This window comes from Nymphalis io, chromosome 6, assembly GCF_905147045.1.
Source record: "Nymphalis io chromosome 6, ilAglIoxx1.1, whole genome shotgun sequence".
In the NCBI taxonomy this organism is placed as follows: domain Eukaryota; kingdom Metazoa; phylum Arthropoda; class Insecta; order Lepidoptera; family Nymphalidae; genus Nymphalis; species Nymphalis io.
The window spans coordinates 13,963,027-13,975,539 of record NC_065893.1 but is presented as its reverse complement, the minus strand read 5'-3'; the positions used below and the strand labels follow the sequence as shown (position 1 = coordinate 13,975,539).

The window sequence follows — 12,513 nt, the reverse complement described above, 5'->3', positions numbered from 1 at the left end:
ATCGCTTTTATCGCCAATGGGCCAACAACCTTGGGAACTAAGATGTAATGTCCTTTGTGACTGTAATTACACTGGCTCACTCATCCTTCAAACCGGAACACAACAATACCAAGTACTGCTGTTATGCGGTAGAATATCTGACGTGGTACCTCCCAGATGAGCTTGCACAAAGCCCTACCACCAGTATGTATAGTATATATAGTTGTATGAAAGCCTAAAAAATGTAATTACGATATTTTACAATTCGGGAATGTCTAAAAATTTAATTTTTTATATCATTCTAATAGATAATCAATCATAATTATAATTTTCATAGATAATCAGCAACCGCTGAGACAGCTACTTTGTTTTTTTTTTCTCTTTTTAGGCGTGAAAGTCCAGCTAGTACATAAGTAATGATAATCGGTTATATTTATTCGACGTTACACTACATTAAATACAGTTTTTTTAAACATAAATCATCAATGGGCTTAGCTTAACCCCGTATATTTATTTTATGAGTCGAGATAACAAAGGTGTTAGAAAACCTGATTCCTAACGGAAAATTTTAGGGTTCGAACCCGGATCATCAAAGCATCACTTATTTTCGTGTGCATAATTTGTTTTTTTCTATAAGAACTGAAATATCGATTATGGTGTCGAAAGTTTGATAACTGTGTCGACTAACTGATTAACTCATCAGCTTGGATACCTACTTAGGCCCTACAATAAAATTGTTTATTTCTTTATATTTGTGGGTCTTTGGTGCCTTATTTTTAATTTGTTATAATTAAATTTTAATGTGTCTGCAAGTTTATTACCGCAGTATCACAATCTAAGTTTCAGGATCAAAGATTTGATAGATATCATATTAATATGCAATATAAGTATTAGTTTCCATTGAACGTCGTAGTCAGATGTCTTCATTGACTCGGAATATATACCAGTTGACTTCCTCGATGTTAAGTATAATTGTTTAAGTGTACGTAAAAAATCCTAAAGTTGCTTTGATGCAGAACCAAAAAAAAGCTAATTAATATTGAAAACAGATTTAATTTTAATATTGAAATTGTTAACTTGTCCCCTTTCTGTTACTACTAGCGACGCCTTAATCATATTAATTAAAAAAGCATCACACAAAAGAGAATTTATAAAATACTTTGCAGTGAAAAGGGTATTTTTTCTTTGATAAGATAAATTCAATTATTCTTCACTTTGTTCCAATTGCAGCCTTACTTCGTAATGTGATCTGTACCAAATCCACCATCCGAGTGCATGACGAGTCAGAGCTGATACCACCCAACAATAGTAGCACACCTGAAAGACGAATAAAAGCTAATGAAAACATTAAATCATAGTCACTGTAACCTATAAGAATTCCGAAATTCAGTTAAGCCAATGAGATTTTCTCAATAGACACGCTTACATACTTAACACATTCAAACTTTCTTTTAATTTAAAATAGGAACGCTGAAGCTATGATTTGTTGTGAATACTGGCTCACACACCCTTCGAAGTAGAACATAAAAATACAAAGCAATATTTAAGCGTGTAATATTCAGCTAGTAGTACCTAGCTAGTCTGATTTGTACAAAGCAGAACTCACTAAGTAAGGCTTTAATACCACACAGCGCTTAAAATTGATTTTAGCTATGATATTATTCACACCAATTTGTTTTAAAACAATGTCTTGCGAGATCTATAAATGCACAATACCGCTGCAAATATAAAGCTGGTAACTGACTTAAAATGTAATCATAATGTAACGAGAGTGATACTCGTATGTAAGCCTCTAAAATTGTCCGTAAAATGCTTTTTACGATAAGAGTGCTTAGGAGTGTTACACTTTTACCTCTAGTCGAGTTATCAAACGATGTTTCATTTTTGACAAAGTCAAGGCCGCAGCAAACACAATGCTTTTCTTCCCTCATTTTATGATTTGGATTTTCATCCATATAAAATATTTTTCCTTATAGCTCTACATATTATAAAATAAAGTCCCTACGTCGCCTCTATCTGTCTGGGTTATATATGACGGTGATTGTTGCAGATGTAAAAAAAAACCTGTAGAAGTCGTTAAACAGTCAAAACAGAGTTATATGTATAACGATATGAACGTTTTATGTGGATTATTATTCTACCAGTGCAAAAGCGGGACGAGTAGTTAGTTTATCGATAAAATAAAATAAACATTTCGTTTAACACTGCGTTAGTAATGCGATTGGCAGGAATAGAAATTGCATACGAGCGCGTGTAGAAATTCCAGTGATAGGTTCTAGCGTGTAACCGAAACTCAAAGGGATTCTACATTCAAAAACGTGTTACTTGTGACGAGTCACGTCGAGCCGCTCCGCTCACGGTGTACTTAACGAATAAATACCAACATTATATTACGTTCAAATGATACTCGTGCAGGTAAGCCACTATAAGATACTCTCAGTTAAAAAAGCAAATTCAAAATATTATATTTTCAATTAATTTATTCTAAGCACTTTGGAACATCATGTTGCAGTTAAAGTAAAGCTACCACCGGTTCGGAATGGTGATTCAGTCGAAAAGAACCAGCAAGAATATACTGTGTTCCTGATTACTTCATCATCAAGGAGATGAAATTTTACATGTTGATTTAATTTCAATTACAATGCATTTTTTGGCCATCATTTATTTATTTATTAGGAAGCCAACGTTCTATACTTAGAAATACATTTTCTGAATGTGTATATAAAAAAAATGCTACAAAGTATATACCATTTAAAGGCTAACTTTACATTCAAATAAAATTTCTTGCTCTAATTGACGAAAAGCAAATAAAAATACAAAACAAAAACAAATCTTTAACTCAAATAACAGTGTGTTATAACAAAATATATAACTGAATTCGGACATTAACACAAACTATTGAATATAATTATGATCTAATCTATCTAAAATCTATAGAAAAAAAATAAAAAAGATTAATACTCTAATTAAAAACAAAAATAAAATTAAAATTTTCAAATTTTACTAAAACATTAATTGAATTGAATATGTATATGTAAGAGGTTTTTTTGTTCATATGCGTTTTGACGTTATAGCACTAACGATTTATAAAATATATCAGTCAACATTTTTCGGTAAATTATTATAATGATTTGTATTATTAAGATTACGATACCACTCCAAGTAATAATATACACATAAGTTATTAGTAAATATATAATAAGTAAATAATATCTATTTAAATAAAAAATAAGTTGAATTTGTTGTATATTTGCCAATGTTATAAACAGTAAAGCTTAATGAACGACTTCGTATAAACGAATATATTTCGTCTCATTGTGTCTACGAATTTACTAAAGAATTTTTCAGGCGAATTCGACGATAATAATAATCAATTAAGGCATCGTTCTTTAATTAGTAAATTAATTTCACCTAAATAAAAGATCAGAATATTTTCAATCATTAATTTTAGGCTTACAATTAGGAAAAAAATGTTTTTAACACAAAAAACAACTTCCGTTATCAAAAAAAAAACGCCTTGAATGTGGGTTAAGTCATCAGAAATTTGGAAGTAAAATTAAAGCGGAAAGTCAAAGTGCTTACGTGGTAATTACTTCTGTGGAATAGTGTGTATTGGTAAATAAGGGTACATTAATCAAGAACTGTTTGTATTACATAGCTATTAGCAATCGCATGAAATACGTAAATATACGGTTTGTTTATGTTTACTACTTTTTCGATTGGATAAGTGTATAGAAGATTTTAAGTATGTGTCATGTGTGTCCCCAATATAAAAACTTATTTTCTATATAATACACACTAAACAGCCGGCCAGCAATTCAAAACAATTAATAAAACTAAAGTGACTTCATTACGTTTGCTCACGACCTTCGACCACGAGATATTTTATAAATACAAATATATTGAACTCGCAATCGGGTAAATTATCGCATATAACTTGGGGGTATTTATGTAAGTTTTTGATAGCATGCTGCTGACGAGGACATTTAATAATTTGCCTGGTTTTCTATTATTGTAAAAAAAACTTATTTACCTTTGTGAATAACGCAAAACCTTATATAAATGCTTATTATTTAATACGTTTTAGTTTTGTTATACATTGGTAACAAGACATCGATATGTATATACAGGTGATCTTCTAAGCACCGTTTATCGAAACATGAAAATAAAAGTTTATTTTAACAATGATATTCACGATATCATTTTTAATCAAAAAAGGCGGTACGTTTTAAATTTCGATACCATTTCTCGGTAAAATTACTCTGATTTTGTAAAAATATATTCTTATTTTATAATTGAACCATGGTTTTATATTTGAAAAAGGTGTATTTAATGTATATAAAGCGATGTTTGATAATAAGTTTTTACATTAACATATCCTCCTGCAGTTAAAGTTTTTAAAATATACCACTCGTTTTTATTAAGCAATCTTCAGTCAATTGTTATCCATTACTGGACAAAGGCACCAAGAGGCACCAAAATTATAAGCCTCCACACCCAGTCGGGGTTCCCGTTATATTCTTCAGGTCATTTTACTCAACAAATACCAACAATTTTTCACTCCGTTGTTTTCGAGAACTACGTGCTACTGCAGCAACAATTTTTCGGTTGTATGTTTGTGTTAGCGCGCAAGGACGAATTCGACGCTATATGGCTTAAAAAAAATAGTGAATAATGGTACGTGGAAACAGTAGCACTACTATCATATTTTTTCATAACAGGAAGATTTGATTGCGTAGTATACACGTTTTGGAAAGTTTGATAAATGACAATAATATAACGCTCGTTATGTATATTTTGACAATACTACGTCTTACGTCTATAACTCTCGGGTTACGCTACAGATAATAAAAGTGTTTTCATTTTACAAAAAAGGGATATTAGCTATTTATCTTAAAGCTGCCTTCATCTCTACTTATAAGTTCATAATAATATGCTTATAATAAATTATACAATTATGAAAGATGTATAACACTATTGAATCTTCTTGCATTACACATTTACATATTTCTACAAACTTAATTATTCAAACGAAGTATTTTAAATTGGATCGTGTTTCACATATATTTCCTCACGTTTATAATTTAGTTATATATTTTAGATAATCAAGTTTATCACGGTTCTATTAACTAAGTTTGCAAATGTTGGGATCAAAGTAATAATCGGGTTCAATTTCATACAGCCTTCGTGGGTCAATATATTCGTTGGTTTAAATTCGGCCAACATTGTTAACTTTGTGTATTAATACATTTAAATCTCCATTAAAAAATACAAACACGTATTTTTAACAATTATAAAAAAAATATTATAAACACGTGACATTATATAAAAAAATTGTACAATCGATTAATATTATTTTGTAATTGAAATCATTGAAAACTATTAGTTGCCAGTTTTACTCTGTAGAATATATATTCCGAATCGCTGGTAGTTTTATATTTAAAAAATCAAAAGCTGTTTGTAAAAGCCTACTTGAGTAATATATATGTTAGAGACAATACATTTACGACGTCACTTATTAGTATAGCAACACCACACAACGTATATGTACGTGTATGTTATATAGGTTGGTCGGTTGTCAGACGTCAAGTTGTGAAAATATAAGACGGGTGTCTATTTTATTATGCATATATTATTTTGACTGATATAAATATAAAATATAATAGTATATCAGTCAGTAGGTCGTGTGAACGTTTGTCGAGTAACACACTTGGTCTCTTGGTCTCTTGCTCTCAAGACAGCGCCAGCGCCGGACGTGCGCACTGAATGATTTAATAGAATCAACATGTTGGACATTGGCGGCAATTTAGATGGCAATTCATTTGAATCCGCGACATATATTTTAATTTAAACATAAAGATAAATATTGGTTATTATATTATCTGATAATTGAATAAATAAAAAAAAAAATGTAACTTACAAGAGTCATACACGCAAGAACAAAGGTAGATGCTAAGGGCCATGGAGTTAAATGATCCTGCGCCATCAGACCAGCAAATGTTCTTCCAGTCAAACCAGCTGCCACTAATGCGATCGGTGTCATAATCATTATGCCTAGGAAGTCTACTATCATCTGAAAAAAAAAGTTCAAGTACAGAATTGAATCGATCAGAACACACAAGTAACATCATCTGTTATGATGATGATGATGATAATGATGTCCTAATTGCCATTTTTGATCAATATATGACATATTACAGAGTACAAAACAAAACACTGATGACCTTTCTATTTTTCTTTTCTCTCTTAAGCCGATGGGGCAACAATCTGATACGACCGAAGAGAGTGTAGGCGCATGAGAAATCGCTTTATTTGTTTTCAGAGGCACGGAAATGCACAAAAAATAAATGACATTCATAGGCAATATCCGGGATTTAAAGTCTGGGCACATATAGTTCTCAAAGCTAGCTACTGCAGAAACTAGGCGTTAGTGACTTATATAACCGTTCCAATCAATTTAATATTGAAAGTTTGTACTCAGCATTCCAAAAGGGATTTCACTTCAAAAAGCGTGGTTGTCCCGCTATCGAGATGACTAGATCCTATGTGGAATATACGTGACACGACTGTTACAGGGTCTATATAATATTTTTTAAGAACATAAAACGTAGCTAAGACAGGATGATGAGTGTAAACATTTAACTCTGGACTTGAACCAAGTACATCTTAGACCGTATGAGCGAGTGCTAGACCAACACTACTTTGTCAAGAATGTTGTTAGTAAGAGTCAAATTTAAATATAGAACATTATTCATTCGAAACGACCACGAACGACCGAATTGTGATTATATTCCATCAGTGATTTTCTCTATAGAAAGACTATCACCGTATATTAAAATAAACGAAAACAAAATCCATACAATAAAATTTGATTAACGGAAGTATTGGTAATAAGTGAACACAACAACTGGTTGGAAAAACCACATAATATTACATTAGAATAATTGCAATAATTCAACATCACAGGTTCACCAGCTGTACCCAGAATTTAGTTTATTTATTGGTAACTTCAATCAATTTCCCAAACATTGGATGTAACGGAAATGCCTGCAACCTTTCGTACAACTGTACATATTAACATGCAAATTGTCAAGTTAGATTACTTCATGTAATTACTTGAACTCTCTTCTGGGATCTATTGGAATTCAAATGGGCTTAATTAGCTATAGACTGTACATATATGCTAGTATTTTATATTTCACTTTATAATGATTTTTGAGCCTATATAGGCAGGCACCAAGTACACCATTTATTCTACCGTTAAGCAAGAATGTTTTGTATTGCTATGTTTTCGTTTGAAGATTGAGTGAGACAGTATGGACAGTCACAATAATTGTGATTGGACAATTATCTTTAACACAAAACACAAAAACGAGAATAAAAAGAGTTGTTGTTTATCTCTATTTTATATTCATAAATTGTGTTTTATGTTATGACATACTGGTGGTAGAGCTTTGTGTAAGCTCGTCTACCACCTACTCATCAGATATTCTACCGCAAAACAGCAGTACTAGGTATTGTTGTGTTCCGGTTTGAAGGGTGAGTAAGCCAGTGTAAATACAGGCACAAGGGACATAACATCTTAGTTGCCAAGGTTGGTGGCGCATTGGTGATGTAAGCGATGATTAACATTTCTTACAATGCCAATGTCTATGGGCGTTGGTAACCACTTACCATCAGGTGGCCCATATGCTCCTTCACCTTCCTATTCTATAAAAATATAACATTTTAAATTGCTTTATGTGTATCATTAGCATAAAGAGTGATTTCAACATATAAAATTGTAATTGTATATTCATTGTACCTTTGAAATTATAACCATTATCATTTTGATTAAAAAAGTACACATTTTTTTACATGGTTTCCAAATAAAAATTAGTTTGGGATTATTGGGAACATTGCTGTACCTACGAGGTAAGAATACAATTTAATACAATACAAATTACACAAAAACCTTAAAAACAACTGATACAACATTTTTTCCCTTCTTCTTATAATTTTTCTTCAGACTTATGATCTAAGTAGGAAAGTAACGCTATCATATGATTCTATTGACAAGTTTTTATGTAACTTTAATTAGGAAATATTATATTATATAATTCATATTAAAGTTCATGAGAAAGCAGTTCTTGTCTTAGACTAAACTCTTATGTAACTAATGGCTCAACTATTTGTCGCGTTGTGGAAAGCATTAAGGCGGTCGATCCGGGGAACTTGGGTGATACCATTTTCTTTGGACCATTAAAAAGTTATTACGTTTTTCTAAACTAATTGAAAGTAATTATTTTGTTAATAATAATATTTTATACGTACATGCTTTGAGTTTTGACTAAGTATCCAAATGATGAGGGCTTTTAGAAATCCAAATCGATGAACACGACGCGTTACATATTTAGTGCCACACAGTTCACATCTCGATTTTCCAGATTCTGTTAGCCAATGTTCCAAGCACTTAACATGAACGCGTCCGATAGTTCCTCTACAAGAACATGCAGATAAAAGGTTGCCCAGATCTGCGGAAACCGCCTCACCACTGTGACAAATACGACACATATCTTCAAGAGAATTACTGCTTGTCCTTTCTTCTTCCACTGTATTTTCACCAACGTCAACAACTTGTTGGGTTATTTGTATTTCTATTTCACTTTTATTGCATGATTCATGCCAGTCGGTTACCTTTGCACTTATGCCTATTGATCTTCTTTTGTTTTCTTTCTCCATAAGTGGTGCCTTTCGCTTTGGACTTCTAACTTTTATACGGTGAAGATATTTATCCCGTCGCGGTGTACGTTCTTGACGCATACTTCCGTTATTTAGATTTTTGCCGTCGTTGTTACTATTGTGTTTTATGTTTTCTTCGGATACTTTAGCGGCCAGTGGATTTGTGGTATTTAGAATTGTCAAAAGATCAATGTTGCTTGAACTAGCAGTTACCTCTTTACTGACAGCTATGTTTTTATTATCTTGCGCCTTTGGTATGGAATTGTGGCTTTCACATTCTGTTACTATTTCTAAAGCTGAAGATTTTTTCGATGTATTTGGATTAGTTTTATTTCTATGACGTAAATTATTTCCAGTAATATTTTGCGGTGGTTTGATACCTAAGTCATGTTGACTGCAATCAAAATAACTGATATTGAAAATAACAAAACTAATAAGTGAATAGTAATTTAATAATTACCTGATTTGTGTTTCGTTTTGAGATTTTGTTATTTCTTGGTTCACCATTTCATTTTGTACGGAAAATCTGCGTCGTCTCGCACTCGGCATGTTTAAATTAAAATTTTATATTTTTATTTAAGTACTTTGAAATTTTAAAATGCATGTGTCAGGTTGACATTTTAGTTCTTTCATAAATATTGTTAAAATTGATGATATAGCAAAATGAACGAAACTTTTTAGTACATTGATAAAGTGGTTATACCTTCGTTGACGTAATTTATATATATTTTCTGAATTCACCCTTCATTGAACGACACAAAAGTCAACCTTGATGTTGAAATATTTTAAGAATAGAACACTTTTTAAATACTTAAAAAAACATCGTCTATAATAATAAATATGAAATAATATTAGTAATTGAGTTTTGTATACAGTTAGTGTACGTGACCGCATACTTTTGTCATAAATACCCTTTGTACATTTTGACCAAGACCACACGCAGTAGTGGAATGTTACCATAGCCCCATTATAGGGGTGTGCTGTGTTCATTGGTTTACAGCTTATATCTGTGGCTATGTTTGGACAGCTATTCTGGATGACACACGTTGTAAGAGATTTAGTTATACATGTCAACGTAGTCAGAGAGAACAAGAGAGTTATTTACATGATTTTCGTACTGGAGATAATGTTGCATTAGTAAAAAATTAATATTATTTAAATATCTTGTAGGACATATTTTGTAAAAGAAGCTTCGTTTAAAATATATCTAGCAATATAATATATTTTATATTAAATATCTTTTAACATACAATTATTTTTCTTTTATCTAACAAATTGTGTAATTTAATAATAAAATAAAAGAGTATATTAAGAAGCCGTCGTAAAGTTTTGTCCTAAAAGTATGGTATAATTTGGAAAAAGGTACAATAACAAGTTTATAGACTTTTTAATCAATCAATCAATCAACAGCCAATCGTTGTGCACTGCTGAACATAGGCCTCTCTCAAGGTGCGCCAAAGCTCCCTGTCCTCCGCCTTCCGCATCCAGTTGGTGCCACTGCCACTTCAGCCTGCTAATTTTGCAAGGTATGTCGGTGACTCCGGTTCTTTTCCGGATAATCTCATTTCTGATCTTATCCTTCAAAGATACTCCGAGCATAGCTCGCTCCATAGCACGCTAAGCGACTTTGAATTTGTGGACTAGTCCCGCAGATAGTGACCACGTTTCGGCACCGTATTTCATGGCAGGTAAGACGCATTGTTTGAAGACTTTCGTCTTCAAACATATCACCTTCGCGGAAGTAGAGTAAGTTACCGGACTCTAGAGTTATCGTGTCCTCCCCTTGTTTTCGAACTTCAGATAACCCCAGTATATGCCAGTTTTGACTTTGAATTTTTATTACAGATATGTAATATATACAATTATTATTTGTGTTTTAAGTATTCAACATGTTCTTAAATATTTTTTATCAAAACGTCCGAGGTTTACGGACTAAAACTAATCAATTTTATAAAAACGTGCTTAATTGCGATTATGACATTATTTGCCTAACAGAAACTTGGCTTTTACCTGGAATCTTTGACAGTGAATTATTTGATGCTCGATATAATGTTTATCGTAACGACCGTGATTACGAGCAGTTAGAAATGACAAAGGGAGGTGGTACTCTGATAGCGGTCCGTCGCGAAATTGATGTTGATGTGAGAAATGTTCAGTTGCCTAATTTTCCTAGTGCTGAAGTCACTTATATAAAAATTATAACTAAACGCGGTATTATTAGGAAAATTCTGCATCTTTTTTGTTGTTACTTTCCACAGAATAATTCTCAAACGGATTCACAGCTTAATTTTTTTGAATTTATATCTGATTTGATTATAGAAAATTCACAAGATGATATAATTATTACAGGTGATTTTAATATACGAGATGCTGTTTGGTCATTAAATAATAATAATTCAATTTATATTTTAAATCCATCGGAATGTCTCCTTGTACATCAAATATTTGTTTTTATGAATTTTACTGGATTACAACAATTAAATTATATTCTTAACTTAAATAACAGGCTCTTAGACTTAGTACTTTCAAATCTGAATTGTAACATATCTCGTGTGGACCCTTTATCAGAACCTGAAGATGATCATCATCCTTCCCTTTGTATTAAAGTTGATATGAATACCATTGAGCGAAATTTAAATCCAGCTATTCGTGTTGTACGTCGCTTTCACAGCGCTGATTATGATAAAATTAATTTTGAATTAGCTAAAGTTAACTGGCAACACGAATTTAAAAACAAAGATATTAGTCAGGCAGTTGATACGTTCTATCTTATCGTAAATCATATTATAGAGACATTTGTTCCGTCTAAGTGTATAAATGAGATCAATAAATATCCACGCTGGTTTACGCGACCCTTGATAAAATTAATTAATAAAAAATTAAAATTCCACAAAAAATGGAAAATTTATGGCCAACAAAACGATTATAACAAGTTCTCTGAATTACGACTACAATCAAAAAACTTAGAAGGAACGTGTTATAATGAGTTTCTGGAACGAGCAGAGAATAATATTCGTTTTAGCTCAAAAAAGTTTTGGTCCTATATAAAGACTAAAAAAGGTCATACATCTGTACCTAATGTAATGTATTTTAACTCTCAAGTTGGATACAGTGGACACGATATAGCAAATATGTTTAATTCTTATTTTCATTCAGTTTTTGAGGATAATAGTGGAAATCAAATTCCATTTTCCTAAAAAACTGCAGTAAAGTGTTATGTGTGCCTTTAACAATGCTTTTCAAAAAATCGTTGGACAACGGATTATTACCAACTATTTGGAAAAAATCTTTAATTACGCCGATTTATAAGTCTGGAAATAAAAACGATATAAAAAACTATCGCGGTATTTCTAAATTGTCAGTTATTCCAAAACTTTTTGAAAAGATTGTCTATGATACGATATTTCCATTATTAAGGCCTCTACTTACCTGTAACCAACATGGTTTTATTAATAAGCGATCCACTGAGTCCAATCTGTGTGAGTTCTTGCATACAGTATTGAGTGCTATGGAAGTTGGTTTCCAGGTAGATGTCGTATACACTGATTACTCGAAAGCATTTGATAAGATATCGCACAATTTGTTATTACAAAAACTTAACAACATCGGTATACATGGTGACCTTCTACGTTGGCTTACATCTTATCTCCGCGAAAGATCTCAAGCCGTTGCTATTAAAGGATATACGTCTAGTTTTATTCCTGTAACATCGGGTGTACCACAAGGTTCTCACCTTGGCCCTTTACTTTTTAACATTTTTATTAATGACGTAACTAATTATTTCAAAAATTCTCAAGTTTTATTATACGCTGA

At 31.8% G+C, this 12,513-nt stretch overlaps 1 protein-coding gene across 2 annotated transcripts; it reads right to left on the bottom strand.

Moving 5' to 3' along the window:
• Window positions 1-1,155: 1,155 nt before the first annotated feature.
• Window positions 1,156-9,285, bottom strand: LOC126768978 (uncharacterized). Of its 2 annotated transcripts, none has more exons than XM_050487493.1 (4): window positions 9,161-9,285; window positions 8,293-9,094; window positions 5,900-6,052; window positions 1,156-1,296 (listed from the first exon to the last, which is right to left on the bottom strand). In XM_050487493.1, the coding sequence occupies exons 1-4, from the start codon at window positions 9,247-9,249 to the stop codon at window positions 1,183-1,185; spliced, it is 1,158 nt and encodes a 385-aa protein (XP_050343450.1). In that variant the 5' UTR covers window positions 9,250-9,285; the 3' UTR covers window positions 1,156-1,182. The 2 variants fall into 2 exon arrangements, with proteins under 2 accessions (XP_050343450.1, XP_050343449.1); XM_050487492.1 differs by having other exon boundaries at window positions 8,293-9,109; window positions 9,161-9,250.
• Window positions 9,286-12,513: the final 3,228 nt, after the last annotated feature.

Bases quoted from the DNA above. Each gene is read 5' to 3' on its own strand.
- LOC126768978 (XM_050487492.1), bottom strand. From the start codon at position 9,249: ATGCCGAGTGCGAGACGACGCAGATTTTCCGTACAAAATGAAATGGTG. The intron at 9,110-9,160 runs GTAATTATTAAA...TTTCAATATCAG, and splicing joins CAAAACGAAACACAAATCAG to TTATTTTGATTGCAGTCAAC. The intron at 1,297-5,899 runs GTAAGTTACATT...TTCGTCTTTCAG, and splicing joins TTCTTGCGTGTATGACTCTT to GTGTGCTACTATTGTTGGGT.